This window comes from Saccoglossus kowalevskii, chromosome 9 (assembly GCF_978046115.1).
Source record: "Saccoglossus kowalevskii chromosome 9, keSacKowa6.1, whole genome shotgun sequence".
In the NCBI taxonomy this organism is placed as follows: Eukaryota; Metazoa; Hemichordata; class Enteropneusta; family Harrimaniidae; genus Saccoglossus; species Saccoglossus kowalevskii.
In genome coordinates this window covers 12344653-12358967 of record NC_140649.1, presented here as the reverse complement: position 1 = coordinate 12358967, position 14315 = coordinate 12344653, and the positions used below count along the sequence as shown (strand labels likewise).

Sequence of the window (14315 nt, the reverse complement as noted above, 5' to 3'; positions counted from 1 at the left end):
GCTTACAGGTAAGATGCATGCACCCAGCACAGCCGGTCAAACGTTACCTTCAAGTATTTCAGATTGAATTTTGTTTTACATCATTCCATCCCCAGAAGTTATTTATTTGATTTGATTTATTATAATAATATAATATTTTTAATATGCTATCGCCAAAGTTGTAAACATAAACTGTGTATTGTACAACTATCAATTGTATTAATCAGTCCTGTACATTAATGTAAAACAGTTGCTTATATATGAAGATAGAACAAAAGTGTTTCAGGTTTTAAAGTTCATACTGCAATATCCCGTGTTTTGTATATATTCATAAAATATATCAAGATGATTTTATTGCAAAAAATAGATACACCCCCCCCATAGCCATTAACTTATGGCGCAACTGCACACTTCTACTCCTTTATACATTTATACGCAAATACATTTGCTTCCCCCTAGTGAAAAAAAAAGCTAGCTACGGCCCTGGAAAATATGCATATTGATAGCCCAATTTCTGATATCTCAAAAAATCAGATGTGAATTTAACATGTGATCGAGGTATTCTGGAATAAATCAGACAGCAAACCACGTGCATTTTTCCCAATACGCAAACACACATATATACTTTTTTTTTTTAATTTAAGTACACTTCATGAAACAGATTATAATCTCGGAATGGAGGTAGAATGCACAATAAAGACAGGCGTAATATGAACCTCATATCACATTTGCACTGAAGTAGCTGTCGATATTATTTTTGAAATACCCTTTTTTAAAATGGTATATAATACGTATTTTTGCAAATGATAAATTGATGCGGCTTGTCGTTACCATTTCTGGTTGTGAGTTATATTTTTTTTAGAAAAAATACCTTTCTGACTGAAATTTCACACAATATATACAAATAAGAGAAAAAAACGTCTGTGTCATACAATCAGGTAAATGTGCGTACCATAATATAATTTGAGGTATACATCAAACACAGTTATTTTCTGAGTCGGTCACCACAAACAATAAATTACTGCTGTAATATGAGGATTTCAATTCCAATCAGCGCCATCGCCCAAGTTTGCAACTTGAATATTTATTTTGTACTTCAAAACCATCATTTGCAGTAACTTAGGTAAACTTGAGTATTTTCACTTTTCATACCATGGATAGAATAATGTTTATTTGACCCATCCTACTGTTTTTATTGAGGATTTGGTATTTGCTAGAAAACTGTGTAAGACAAAGATCGACAAATTGGGAGGACTGCTTCTATGAATATATGTTACAATATCAGACATTCTAATGGACGTTACTAGAAAACTGTTTCTTAGTCGCTTGCATTTAAATACATTGATGCACATGTGTACGTTATTATAGGAAGAACCATATATTGAACGGGATATACATGGCGCAATTTACTACAGAATTGCGCATATTGGAACAGGTGCGTACAATTTTGCTCTCTTAAAGACAAAGAGGATATGGATTCGATATATGAACATTGATAAATTCCAATCAGAACGTTGAAGTGCAGCTTTGTGAGCTGATGCAATTTTAGAATTTGATCGGGGTCTCCGAAAAATACGATTTTGGGTACAGTTATTTCCAGAAAGTGTAATTTCCCCACTAGTTGTCTGCATATTTGTCATGTCATTATAACATTACGTGCTCTCCAGATTTAGCTTATATAAAACATAGTTATTCAACTCGTGTTGTTTTTTTGTTTTACTCTTTTATTTAATGCACCGGTATTCCAATATCCATGTAGCATAAGTGACGCATATAATTTTCGTGTGAATTTTGCATGAGATATACATATCTCGATACAAATACAAGCTTGATATCAATATTATTATTGTATAACAGATATATTAGTTACAAGTTGACTTCCCTGTGCCAATCATAACGTAAAGAATGGTAATCCTCCGTAATTGACAAACAATTATATACTAGTATTATATACTAGTACCGGCCGGGACTTAGATTTTAGCATCACATTCATATAAAATCGAGGGTAAGGTCCACCGTGGTGTACAACCATACAAGTATATCCCTACTGTCTATAGTACTAGTAGTTCCGTCCCAATTCATATTCGCCCAATACACTTTCGTCCCATTTCCTTTAGTCGGCCTTACAATCTCGAGCATGGTGATGTTGATTTCTATGTTGGTGTACAAGGAGGTGTGGGTTCGGCCAACCTTGTTTACTAGTTACTGACACGTAACTACACTATAATCTTGAAATATGAATCAGTATGAATAACTCATTTGACGATTGACGTATTACGGTATTACAAAGTGGGATACAATAAACGTCTTCGGGGTACTGCCATGTGTACGATGAGTGCGTGAACTCGATATGATACAGTTTCTTGTTCGAATCTTATTGGGCGTATACAAAAAATAAATAGAACTAATCGACTTTGGGACGAATGTGATTTGGGACGAATCGACCTCATGTGACACACAAAAAGGCACGACGTAAAACTTGTTGTAACACCAAATGCGTTACGTGTCTATGTGTGTGACTTTGGAACACCCACTGGGTATGAGAGAAGTTGCTCTTTCCCCCTTCTAGTGACGAAACCATAAATTGGACATATGGCATATTCCGGGTAATAAAGTGACAAGCTGTTCGTTTCCTGTGCTAATTTGAAAGCGATAAGATGCTAGTATTTACTTGCGATGTTTACATGACCTTGCGCAAAACAGCGCCCTCGTTAATATAGTCAGCTGTTAGTCCAATCGGCGGGAAGTTCACTTTTAATCGTATATTCTGAATTTTGAACTAATGATGACTGACACGAACCGCAACAACGCGAAGGTGAGTGTATATGTGTTTTCGTAGTATTTTTTATTTCAAAAAACTTTTCCGTGTCTGGGAATATCCCTGCAATATCATTTCTGCTAACCATTGAGCGCCAAAATAAACTTTCGTCAACATTCACAGACTTTTCTAAAATTTTGATCTGGACCAGTGTCTAATAAGAAATTATGACCATTTGGTTCAAAGTGATAAAAAATACTTCAATATAGGCTAAATGTTCCACCAAATTACAGTGTTTTATCTAGGCCGAGCGATTCGCGCAGATACATAAACTCGGCGCCGTCAGTCAAATGGCGAGGGGCGATCATCGCTTACATTTGTAAAATACGTCTTTGTACCACTCCCCAAAATGAGCTGGAACACACGTCTGACACGCGCGTGTTGGGCTAAGCCGATAAAAAACGGGGAGTTAATTGCACCCAGGGCAGTAGTGAAATCTTGGATTTCATGCTATGATTGTTATTCTCACTTTTCCAGAATTCTAGAACATGCATATCCTCGTCAAAATTGGAAGTATTAGAAGGGTATTTTGACAACGGAATGAATGGAAAGGGCAAGGACTGTCAGGAGCTGATCGCCCAAGCAAGTATTGAGCTTTGCTTGGATGTTACTGTGATAAAGGTATAACGTTTACATTAATAATATCATAAAACTGATAGAAGGGTATAAAACAGAATGTGCTAAGTTATATAATACCCCGGTACTTGTAGTTACTTTCAAGTCAAGTTCTCTAGATTTCAGGGCCACTAAATTGCATTCATTGATTGCCAATGCCCCCTGCAAAGTGGTAATACATAAAGAAAATATCTATTACAAAAATAAAACCCCTTTGTTCTCATTTAATTCGGTATATTGTATTTTTTTAAATAATTGGCCAATAATAATAATAATAACTTTATTACACAACTGCACCATCAGTAGGTGCTGTATGGTAAGGATACAATATTACAATTGCATATTGTTTTAAAGTTATTATACACACTTCTCCATTGTGTAAGCACATGTATTACTAATAGAGTGATGTACACATGTTTGGAATACGCAAATATTTTTTTTTTTCATTTTGGGTGTTTTCGTTAATGGGGACCAGTGGTTCAAAAACGCATCACTGCATTTATTTTCCCTACAGAACTGGATTGGAAATCATAAAAGAAAAAAAATAGGAAGGACATATAAAAGAAACAAAATATCATACAAAAAAGGTCCATCAGCATATAATGTATTTGCTAGTGAAAGAAATCATGGTAAGCATAACTTATAAAATTTACATATGGTATTGTGAAACTCTGACTGTATGTTTTAATGGTAGTCTATATACAGTACATCATGGAACTATAAACCCCATGAGTACATGTAGCAGAACCTAAAAGTGAACTGATTGCCCAAAATGTGATTACTCAATTGTAATTTAGAACCCAATGACATTGGTCCCCCATGTTGGAAACTTCTGATGTAACAAATCTACATTCCAAAGAAATAAGAATGTTTTGATGCCAACATGATGTTTTTACTGTGAGAAAGCAAAAATTTGTTTTTAAAACAAACAGAAAATTTGGACTGGCCTTAGACAATAGCCTGTTTCACATTTAGCCGAACATAAACATACTGTGGAATACTTTATTTTCGCTGGAATTAATTTTCGCTGAAAAGGCTTTTTGGGCGTTTTGTATGGAATTTATTTTCACTGATTTTTGATGAGTTTAATGTGAAATATAGGAAAAAAAGTATATTCGCTGGATTTTATTTTCACGGAATCATTTCTTAAGTGAAAATAGCGAAAATAAATTCCAAGCGAAAATAAAGTATTCTACAGTATATTAGCTCACATCTGTTTTATATCATATAAGTATTATGTAATAGTTACAACCATGCTGAAATCTGCCAAATTCATATTTAAACCCATTATGCTGGCTGAACTAATGTGTTCGCATCTGTTTTTCTTTTTAAAGGCATGATGTGACCATATAATTGTTTACTTGTATTTTTGGATACAGTTCTTATGATACCACAGGTAATATATATTGATATTGGCAATTATTTTCCTACAGACCCCAATATATCTGCTCCACATGTCTTTTGTACATGGGGAGCACAATGGAAGAGCTTGTCAGCTGAAGACAAACATAATTACAGGGAGAAAGCTGGCAAATTGAAGAATTTTGATACAAGAACCTTTACATCTAAACAAAAACAAAAGATGATTAAGCAGAAGTTTTCGGAAATTAACAGTATTGTAAGTAGAACATTCATCAAATTATCTTACCTGTCTAGAAATTAAGAAAATAGTGAGCTATTTATAGCTGTTATCTTCTATGTCATATTGAATCTGCCATAGAACCCCTACTGAACACAAGCCCGAATCTGGCTGGTAATGTGAGGGAGCTTACACTGTTGGCAAGTCTGTTGGGATTTTGCGGTCACATGACTTTCTCGTTTACACAATTTATATTTATTTTTCAAGAATTTTCATCGGAATCGCAACAGACTGCAAGCAAGTGCAGTAACATAGACATGCACCTCAATTTTTTTACCTTCACTTGTGATCTATGTCTTAAACCGAAGAAGTCGTCATGCAACACGTGTTGATGTAAATGAACAATCTGTTGGTATTTGCCAATTGGGACTCAAGTTTCAGGGACACGCTCGTGACAAACCCTCAACTTTAACATGACGAGCACAAAGAGAACTTTCAAAAATTTAACGGGGACTGTGTCATTTTCAATGACTTGTTCATATGTGTTTCAACGCTGGCTTCACTATAAAGCTGGTCTCCAAACAGGCTTTTTGGTACATGTGTGAGCACAGTATCACTGAGTTAGAAGGCTTTTTGGTACATGTGTGAGCACAGTATCACTGAGTTAGAAGGCTTTTTGGTACATGTGTGAGCACAGTATCACTGAGTTAGAAGGCTTTTTGGTACATGTGTGAACACAGTATCACTGAGTTAGAAGGCTTTTTGGTACATGTGTGAGCACAGTATCACTGAGTTAGAAGGCTTTTTGGTACATGTGTGAGCACAGTATCACTGAGTTAGAAGGCTTTTTGGTACATGTGTGAGCACAGTATCACTGAGTTAGAAGGCTTTTTGGTACATGTGTGAGCACAGTATCACTGAGTTAGAAGGCTTTTTGGTACATGTGTGAGCACAGTATCACTGAGTTAAAAGGCTTTGTTTGTCGTTATAAAACTTAGGAGAAAAAAACATGCAAAGATATTGTTTTCAAAATAGAATTACATTAATATTGAATTAATACAAATTCTAGTTATAGAATTCAGATTGTAGTTGCTTGAAGAAAATGTAAGATCTTTTTTTTAGGCACATGGAAAATTCATTGTATTCTTTTTATAGTATAGTAGTATAGTATATTTTATTTGACTCAAATTAATGAATTGGAAATACATTAACCATGGTCAATAATCATACACAAAAAAACAACAACAACAACACAATAACAAGAAATACAGATATTAAAAATACAATAAAATGTTATTGTATGTATACATGGTGAAATGATATAAAAGCATACTGACTCTAATTACCATATTTGCAAATAGGGAAACTTAACTCCAAAGTACATTTTTGCTAGTTATTAACCAAAATATGAGAGTTTTGAATTTGTGGAGATATTAAAGAAATGAAACAAAAACTATTTTGAACCGGTATACCAATACATAAAAAAATTGTGAATAAGATAGCAATTTTCCAACTTATCATGACAATTTTAATTACAAAAGCTATGGAATTTGAATGGAGGAATTCACCACAAGATTAATTCATGTTTCATATGTTATTTCAAATGATGTTCAACAAAATAGATTGAGCATCCAATGTCAGATACTGTTGTCAACTTTTTTGTATTCTTAGTGTGCCTTACTACAATCCTTAGACACAGAGGTATTTGTCCTTGGAACCAATTGCAATGGTTTGTTCACAACTGGCACAGATCTGGGTATCATGTTTGCAAATAATGATAATGATATACAGATGCAGTTTGACAGCTTCATTAAAAGTAAGTGAATTTAATTAGATAAGTGAGTTTAGTTAGATAGGACCCAACAAATATTTATGTTTCTGATCAGTGCTCACACCAGTTGAAACAGGCATGTCTTTTTTCGGCTCCGCTGTCAGCAAAGATTATTTGTCTATTTATATTATTGGAGTGGAGCAATTCATCCAATGTACTTGAAAATACTTTTATTTTAACTGGAATAAATTTCCACTGACTAGACTTTTGGGGTGTTTTGTAGGGAATTTATTTTTACTGATTTTTGACAAATTGAATGTAAAATATAGGAACAATGGTATATTCACTGGATTTTATTTCCACTGAATTATTCTTTCAGTGAAAATAGCGAAAATTAAATCCAAGCAAAAATACAGTATGTAAATTTTTTACTCCTGTGTGCGAAGCACAAAAAGGGAGTCTTTGCAGTTAGTGTGTCTGTGTGTGTGTGTGTCTGTTCCACTGATATCTCAAGAACCATACATGACTTGGCTGATTATAGTTAGACTTCACACAGAGATTACACATGCCATACGTATGTACACGCATTTGTTTTGTGAATCAGTTAGAGTTGTATCTGCCGCCAAACCACCAGTAAGAACACCAGTCTATTGACGTAATCTACAATGATACTAACCATGTGCACAAACTAAATGACACATTTATAAAAGTTACTTTTCTGCAATTGCATAATTCTCATAATCAACCCTTTTTTTTGGGGGGGGTGACTGGTATTCAGCTAATAATTTTTAAATGATCTTTTTGGCTGTGACTGTGTTTCATTTTCAATTTTTGTTCTTTTTTAATATATTGTGATACAACCTCTGATATATTAATGAAATATAAATTGTTTCTCTAGGCAGAAGAATAGCACCATCAAGTGCAAGTGGAGTGACACCAACAGGTAAACAATATATGTTTTGCATAAATTTACAAATTTACTTCAATTACTAATTGTTTTGAGCTTTTAGTAAACAAATTTAATCTTTGACTATAATTATTTTATCAGAACCACAGCAGATGTCAAATGGAAATGGAGTAATACCAGCAGGTAAACAATTATTTGCATAATTTATTCAGCACATTAGAAGCTTAGATACAAGTATACATTTATACAAATTTACTTCAATTACTAATTGTTTTGAGCTTTTAGTAAAAAAAAAAATTTAATCTTTGACTATAATTATTTTATCAGAACCACAGCAGATGTCAAATGGAAGTGGAGTAATACCAACAGGTAAACAATTATTTGCATAATTTATTCAGCACATTATAAGCTTAGATACAAGTATACATTTATACAAATTTACTTCAATTACTAATTGTTTTGAGCTTTTAGTAAAAAAATAAATGTAATCTTTGACTATAATTATTTTATCAGAACCACAGCAGATGTCAAATGGAAGTGGAGTAATACCAACAGGTAAACAATTATTTGCATAATTTATTCAGCACATTATAAGCTTAGACAAAAATATACATTTATACAAATTTACTTCAATTACTAATTGTTTTGAGCTTTTAGTGAACAAATTTAATCTTTGACTATAATTATTTTATCAGAACCACAGCAGATGTCAAATGGAAGTGGAGTAATACCAACAGGTAAATAATTATTTGCATAATTTATTCAGCACATTATAAGCTTAGATACAAGTATACATTTATACAAATTTACTTCAATTACTAATTGTTTTGAGCTTTTAGTAAAAAAATAAATGTAATCTTTGACTATAATTATTTTATCAGAACCACAGCAGATGTCAAATGGAAGTGGAGTAATACCAACAGGTAAACAATTATTTGCATAATTTATTCAGCACATTATAAGCTTAGACAAAAATATACATTTATACAAATTTACTTCAATTACTAATTGTTTTGAGCTTTTAGTGAACAAATTTAATCTTTGACTATAATTATTTTATCAGAACCACAGCAGATGTCAAATGGAAGTGGAGTAATACCAACAGGTAAATAATTATTTGCATAATTTATTCAGCACATTATAAGCTTAGATACATTTATACAAATTTACTTCAATTACTAATTGTTTTGAGCTTTTAGTAAAAAAATAAATGTAATCTTTGACTATAATTATTTTATCAGAACCACAGCAGATGTCAAATGGAAGTGGAGTAATACCAACAGGTAAACAATTATTTGCATAATTTATTCAGCACATTAGAAGCTTAGATACAAGTATACATTTATACAAATTTACTTCAATTACTAATTGTTTTGAGCTTTTAGTAAAAAAAAAATTTAATCTTTGACTATAATTATTTTATCAGAACCACAGCAGATGTCAAATGGAAGTGGAGTAATACCAACAGGTAAACAATTATTTGCATAATTTATTCAGCACATTATAAGCTTAGATACAAGTATACATTTATACAAATTTACTTCAATTACTAATTGTTTTGAGCTTTTAGTAAAAAAATAAATGTAATCTTTGACTATAATTATTTTATCAGAACCACAGCAGATGTCAAATGGAAGTGGAGTAATACCAACAGGTAAACAATTATTTGCATAATTTATTCAGCACATTAGAAGCTTAGATACAAGTATACATTTATACAAATTTACTTCAATTACTAATTGTTTTGAGCTTTTAGTAAACCTAATTGGATAGCGTGAATTTGAGATATAAACTAAAATGGTCAAAGAAACAAAATGGCTTCTAGGTCACCATCTTGAATTGGATTGCAATATAAATTCACTTTTCTTTACGTCCTAGAATTGTATGTGAATCTAATTAATTTAGTCTTCGTGAATCTGAGATATAAGCCAAAATGTGCAAAAATTTCATAAAACAAAATGGTTGCCGCTGGACCATCCTGAATTGGATTGTGACATAATGAAATTTAAAGCATGTACCAAGTTTGGGGAGAATCAGGTCATGAACTTTTGAGATACTGCAGGGGATGGATGGAACCCAATTTTTAAGCCCTTGGACTGTGATCAGTTTGTGATAAAAACCATCCAAAATCCACATTTGAATGTATTTTGTTGAAACTTAATACATTATTCAAACTTTATGTCACCTGCTGCAGATTATTTTTAAAATGAGTGTTACCGGTAAGACATTTTGTTTTAATAATGCTACAAACCTTATTGCTTTAATACTTGATGTATATGTACCTTGGACAGACCTCTCTCAGATTTGTTCATTTTATGACGATATCTTTAATTCTTTAATTTTGATGAACATTTTTATCATTTTTGGTAAAAAGGAATAATTTCCCCTTCTTGTTGGGAACCGCAAGTTCGATTGCTTAGATATTATATTTAGGTACCAGGGTTTTTTCTAGAAAAAAACTGCAAGAGGGAGCACTGCAATTCAGTGGCCCCACCAAGTGGGGGAGATAGGTTTTCTCTAATAGGGTGTGGAGTTTTTGATAATTCTAAGTTAAAATGGAGCATTCTATGGCTCTGCTCCCCAGGGTAAGGGGCACATGGCCATGACATGAGGGCGCTGTGCCCCTGTTCCCTTGTTTAAAAAAACCCTGGGTATGACCGGTAGACCTCTCACAGATTTTTTCATTTGATGATATCTTCAATTTTGATGAATATTTTTGGCATTTTTCATAAAAAGTGATATTTTTGACTTCTTGTTCACAACCACAATATCAGATTGCTTTGATATTACGTATATAGGTACTACATGTGGACCTCTCTCAGATTTGTTCATTTTGTAATGATATCTTTAATTCTCTAATTTTGATGAATATTTTTGTCATTTTTGGGAAAAAGATGATATTTTTGACTTCTTGTTAAAAACAGCAAGTCAGATTGCTTTAATACTATACATATACATGTAGGTACCTCAGGTAAACTTCTCTCAGATTTGTTCATTTTCTAATGATATCTTCAGTTCTTTAATTGAAAAATGCATTGCTGTCAGTTGAGCTATCTCAACCGATAGGCTGCTTGTTCATTTACATAAGTGCATGCACATTTAATAGAGAAAATACTGTAGTATATTTATTGTTTAAACTAAATACATTTTAAATTTTTCTATTGAATAGCAGAGCAGATATTTGCCAACATTGAAGCTGGGATTTCAACAGAGAATATAAGTGAGTTGAGGACACTATGAGGTTATTACGAGGATACCTCAAAGTATGCACGAAGACAGTACAGTGGAAGAATTGAGAGACACGCAGCAGAGGTCAATGCAACAGCATACTGTCTGAATGCATACTTTGAGGTATCCGCGTAATAACCTTAATATTATACATCTTTTTCTTCCAAGGATACATCATGGGAATGCCGAAATCCACAAAGTTTATAACAGGATCAGCAAACTTCTTTGTGTGCAGTCCGGTCAAACCTTAGTGGCAGCCATGTTTGTTTTGATTATTAGAGAATGCTTACATGCTCAGTCATTCCATATTTATATGGTAGGATTAAAATACTTCAAAATTAAGGCACGCTGTAACAGTGACAGATGTATAATAATATTGTTTAAATTGACATAATGTTCGTTCATAGTTAAAAATATTGACCAAAAATTACACATGCCAATTTACACATCTTTTTTAATTTGGCACTGAAACAAAAATCTATTCGTTCAGTTTCCACTTTTTTGAGAAATACAACTATAAAAATGTATTATGTATACTAAATTTGCACATTGTCAAGTATTCTCTTATTTATTAAGGTGTTGCTTCTAAAGTGAAGTCAAGCAGATCTGTCGGTAAGCATATGGTGAAATAATGTTCTTGTAAAATAATTAAGAGAAAGAATTTGTTACAAACCGACATGAGAATAAAGAATGATGAGCTTTATATCTATAGATTATTCTAAAACTACATCCATTAATAATGTGGAAGTATTTCTGTGTTTGCAGGACAATGATATCAGGTTTTGTTATTTTTTCAGGGAGAAAAAGGACTAAATTTGGTGAGTGGTGATTGCCAAATATTATTCTCACATGAAGTAATATATTGTATTCATGCTTTTCATGTATACAATTGAATAGTTGGATTGGATAGAGTTCAAGCCAAACCTTAGTGGTTTCTTTCTCAACACAGCAAATCATAGGCAGCACATCCTCAATGATAAAAGGTCAAGGATATTTTGTGTATAAAAGTCAACAATTCATGGAAAAATGAAATTTTAACTTGATCATTGTTATGCCCATACTTAAAGTCATAAACATAAGGGCACAGAAACAGGATATTTAGTGTAAACGACCTTCAATGGAGCTTCCTGGTTGTTAGTGTACAGGTATCAAAATTAATTCCCAGAGAAAATCATTTTGCTGTCATTAATGTATTAGTAATCATTATGTTCATACCATTGGCCTATATTTAATTTCTTTTGAAAACCATCTATGTATCGTATTTGCTCTATTTGTACTACCAGTATATGCTCTTAAAGTGAATTACTACTGATCATGTAATTATATTAAGGTCAAAATAAGTAATATATTATGATTCAGTTATACAATGAAAGCGATTTTTGGTTTATATGCGCATCTATTGGAGTTGAATTTGACAGAGCAAATACAGTATTTATTGACCCTATTGACACAATGAAAGTTTTTGCTTTCTGTGTGGTCGTGTGTATATATGCGTATTCCATCATTACCCCAAAAAACAATTTCAATACAACTTAGTATATAGATGATTTGGACAATGAACAGATCTGATTAGTTTTTGATTGGAATCTGTGCATATTAATTAACTAATTTGCATATATAGTCATTTTCAACCCCTGATGCAAAGAACCTATTATTGTATTTCAATGGAATATAGTACATAGGTGCTAGTGCAAAGGTGCTAGAACAATGCTAAAGACCAATTACTTTTGGATTGATATTATTTCATACTAATTAAGCTTTTTCCATCAATATCTCAATTATTGCATCTCAATAACATGTAAAATGTGAACACTGCTGAATGTTTAGAGTTGATAACCATGGATATTTATTACTTACTTTCTGACATCTAAACAAATCAGATTTACGTTATTTATCTGAAAGATTACCTTGGGTGTCGTACACTCTTTTCATGTTATTTGAAAGGTTGAAATTCATCGCTACTATGTGTGAATACCATGTGTGACCCAAAGCATGAATTCATGTCTTTGATTGGATAGCTACTTAACCATGTTTCAGAACAAGCTCGCCATATTGACAAAGCTTTCAGTTGTGTAATTCTGATTGCATCTAACTTATCCTCACAACGAACTTATATACCCAGTATAATGAGTACCCAATTTTTCAAATAGCAGCTGCGAGCCATCTTGTTTAAATGCTAATTTTAATTTTTAATATTACCTATTTTAACTCACAGCACACGGGCGTTTCTAAGCTTTCTTTCCAATTTTAATATTATATTTCCCCTTACTTGACGTTGTTTTGAAATAGGTGGTGCAAAGAGGGAGAAAAAAATGAAGAATGAAAAAAATGAAGGTAATTATTATAAGGATTCAAAATTACACTTGAAATTCTTTATTTTAATTATTACTATTTTTTGCATTGCTTTACCAATTTGATACTAGTATCTCAATGGATACCCAATGGATTCCAAGGAAATTTTGTGCTCCACCTGTCACATAACAGCTCATATTTGAAACGCCTTGCAATATAGATTATTCACAAATCATGCTATCTGATTGATGGAAACTACTCAGTCATGCATTAGTATACCGGTTGATTAAAAAGTTTTAGCTGTTTACCAGATATCTCAAGTATCACTCATCAGATTGTTAAATGACATGATTAGTTTAGCGTTGAATTGTTTCATATATCTCAATAAAAACTTGTTTTAGATTGCATACATCCTATTGAATGTAATAATCAAAACTTGGGTTAAAAATGATAGGTGCATGCATATGAATAGTTTAATACTTTCTGGAAGGTCTACCAGTTAAATATATAATCATATATATACTACACAACATTGATGCAGATTAATGAAAAAAATGTTAATCACTCACCATGACACAAAATTTCTTTCTTGTCTTATTTACTTCCAGATGTATATGAAGTAGAGAGAATAATAAAAACAAAAATGGTGGATGGGGAGAGAATGGCCTTTGTGAAATGGCTTGGCTATCCAAGAAATCAGTCATCTTGGATAGCAATGGAAAATTTCAATAATTAATCATTGTTCTTGTTGATACCAGAATTTACTTTTTTTTTATGTGTATTCATGTTTATTTGACTAGTTCACTATTAAAAGTTTATTAACACTATAAAGTAGTTTACTATTTTCCATGCCAAAATCGATCAAGTGCACTAAAACATTGACTCATGATAAAAGAAATTGAATTTTGCATACAAATTAAATTTTATCAAAATATTATAATGCAAATATAAAATATATTAGAATGAATTCCTCACATCTATCACAAATACTACTGATTTAAATGGCAAAATCAAAAATTACTATCACTCTTTTGCGTGAAAGGGTCATCTGGTGTGCATTGCCACGAAATATGTTAACAGTATCGTTCTATTTTATTTCTTCATTTTTTTTTAAACTTTTTAATTT

At 32.2% G+C, this 14315-nt stretch overlaps 1 protein-coding gene across 4 annotated transcripts; it reads left to right on the top strand.

Moving 5' to 3' along the window:
* Window positions 1-9284: 9284 nt before the first annotated feature.
* LOC146738326 (uncharacterized) lies at window positions 9285-14023 on the top strand. Of its 4 annotated transcripts, none has more exons than XM_085503733.1 (6): window positions 9285-9323; window positions 10842-10889; window positions 11474-11509; window positions 11695-11715; window positions 13187-13231; window positions 13798-14023. In XM_085503733.1, the coding sequence occupies exons 1-6, from the start codon at window positions 9293-9295 to the stop codon at window positions 13923-13925; spliced, it is 309 nt and encodes a 102-aa protein (XP_085359859.1). In that variant the 5' UTR covers window positions 9285-9292; the 3' UTR covers window positions 13926-14023. The 4 variants fall into 4 exon arrangements, with proteins under 4 accessions (XP_085359859.1, XP_085359858.1, XP_085359860.1 ...); XM_085503732.1 differs by having other exon boundaries at window positions 10839-10889; XM_085503734.1 differs by lacking the exon at window positions 9285-9323 and adding an exon at window positions 9844-9888.
* The last annotated feature ends 292 nt before the right edge of the window (window positions 14024-14315 follow it).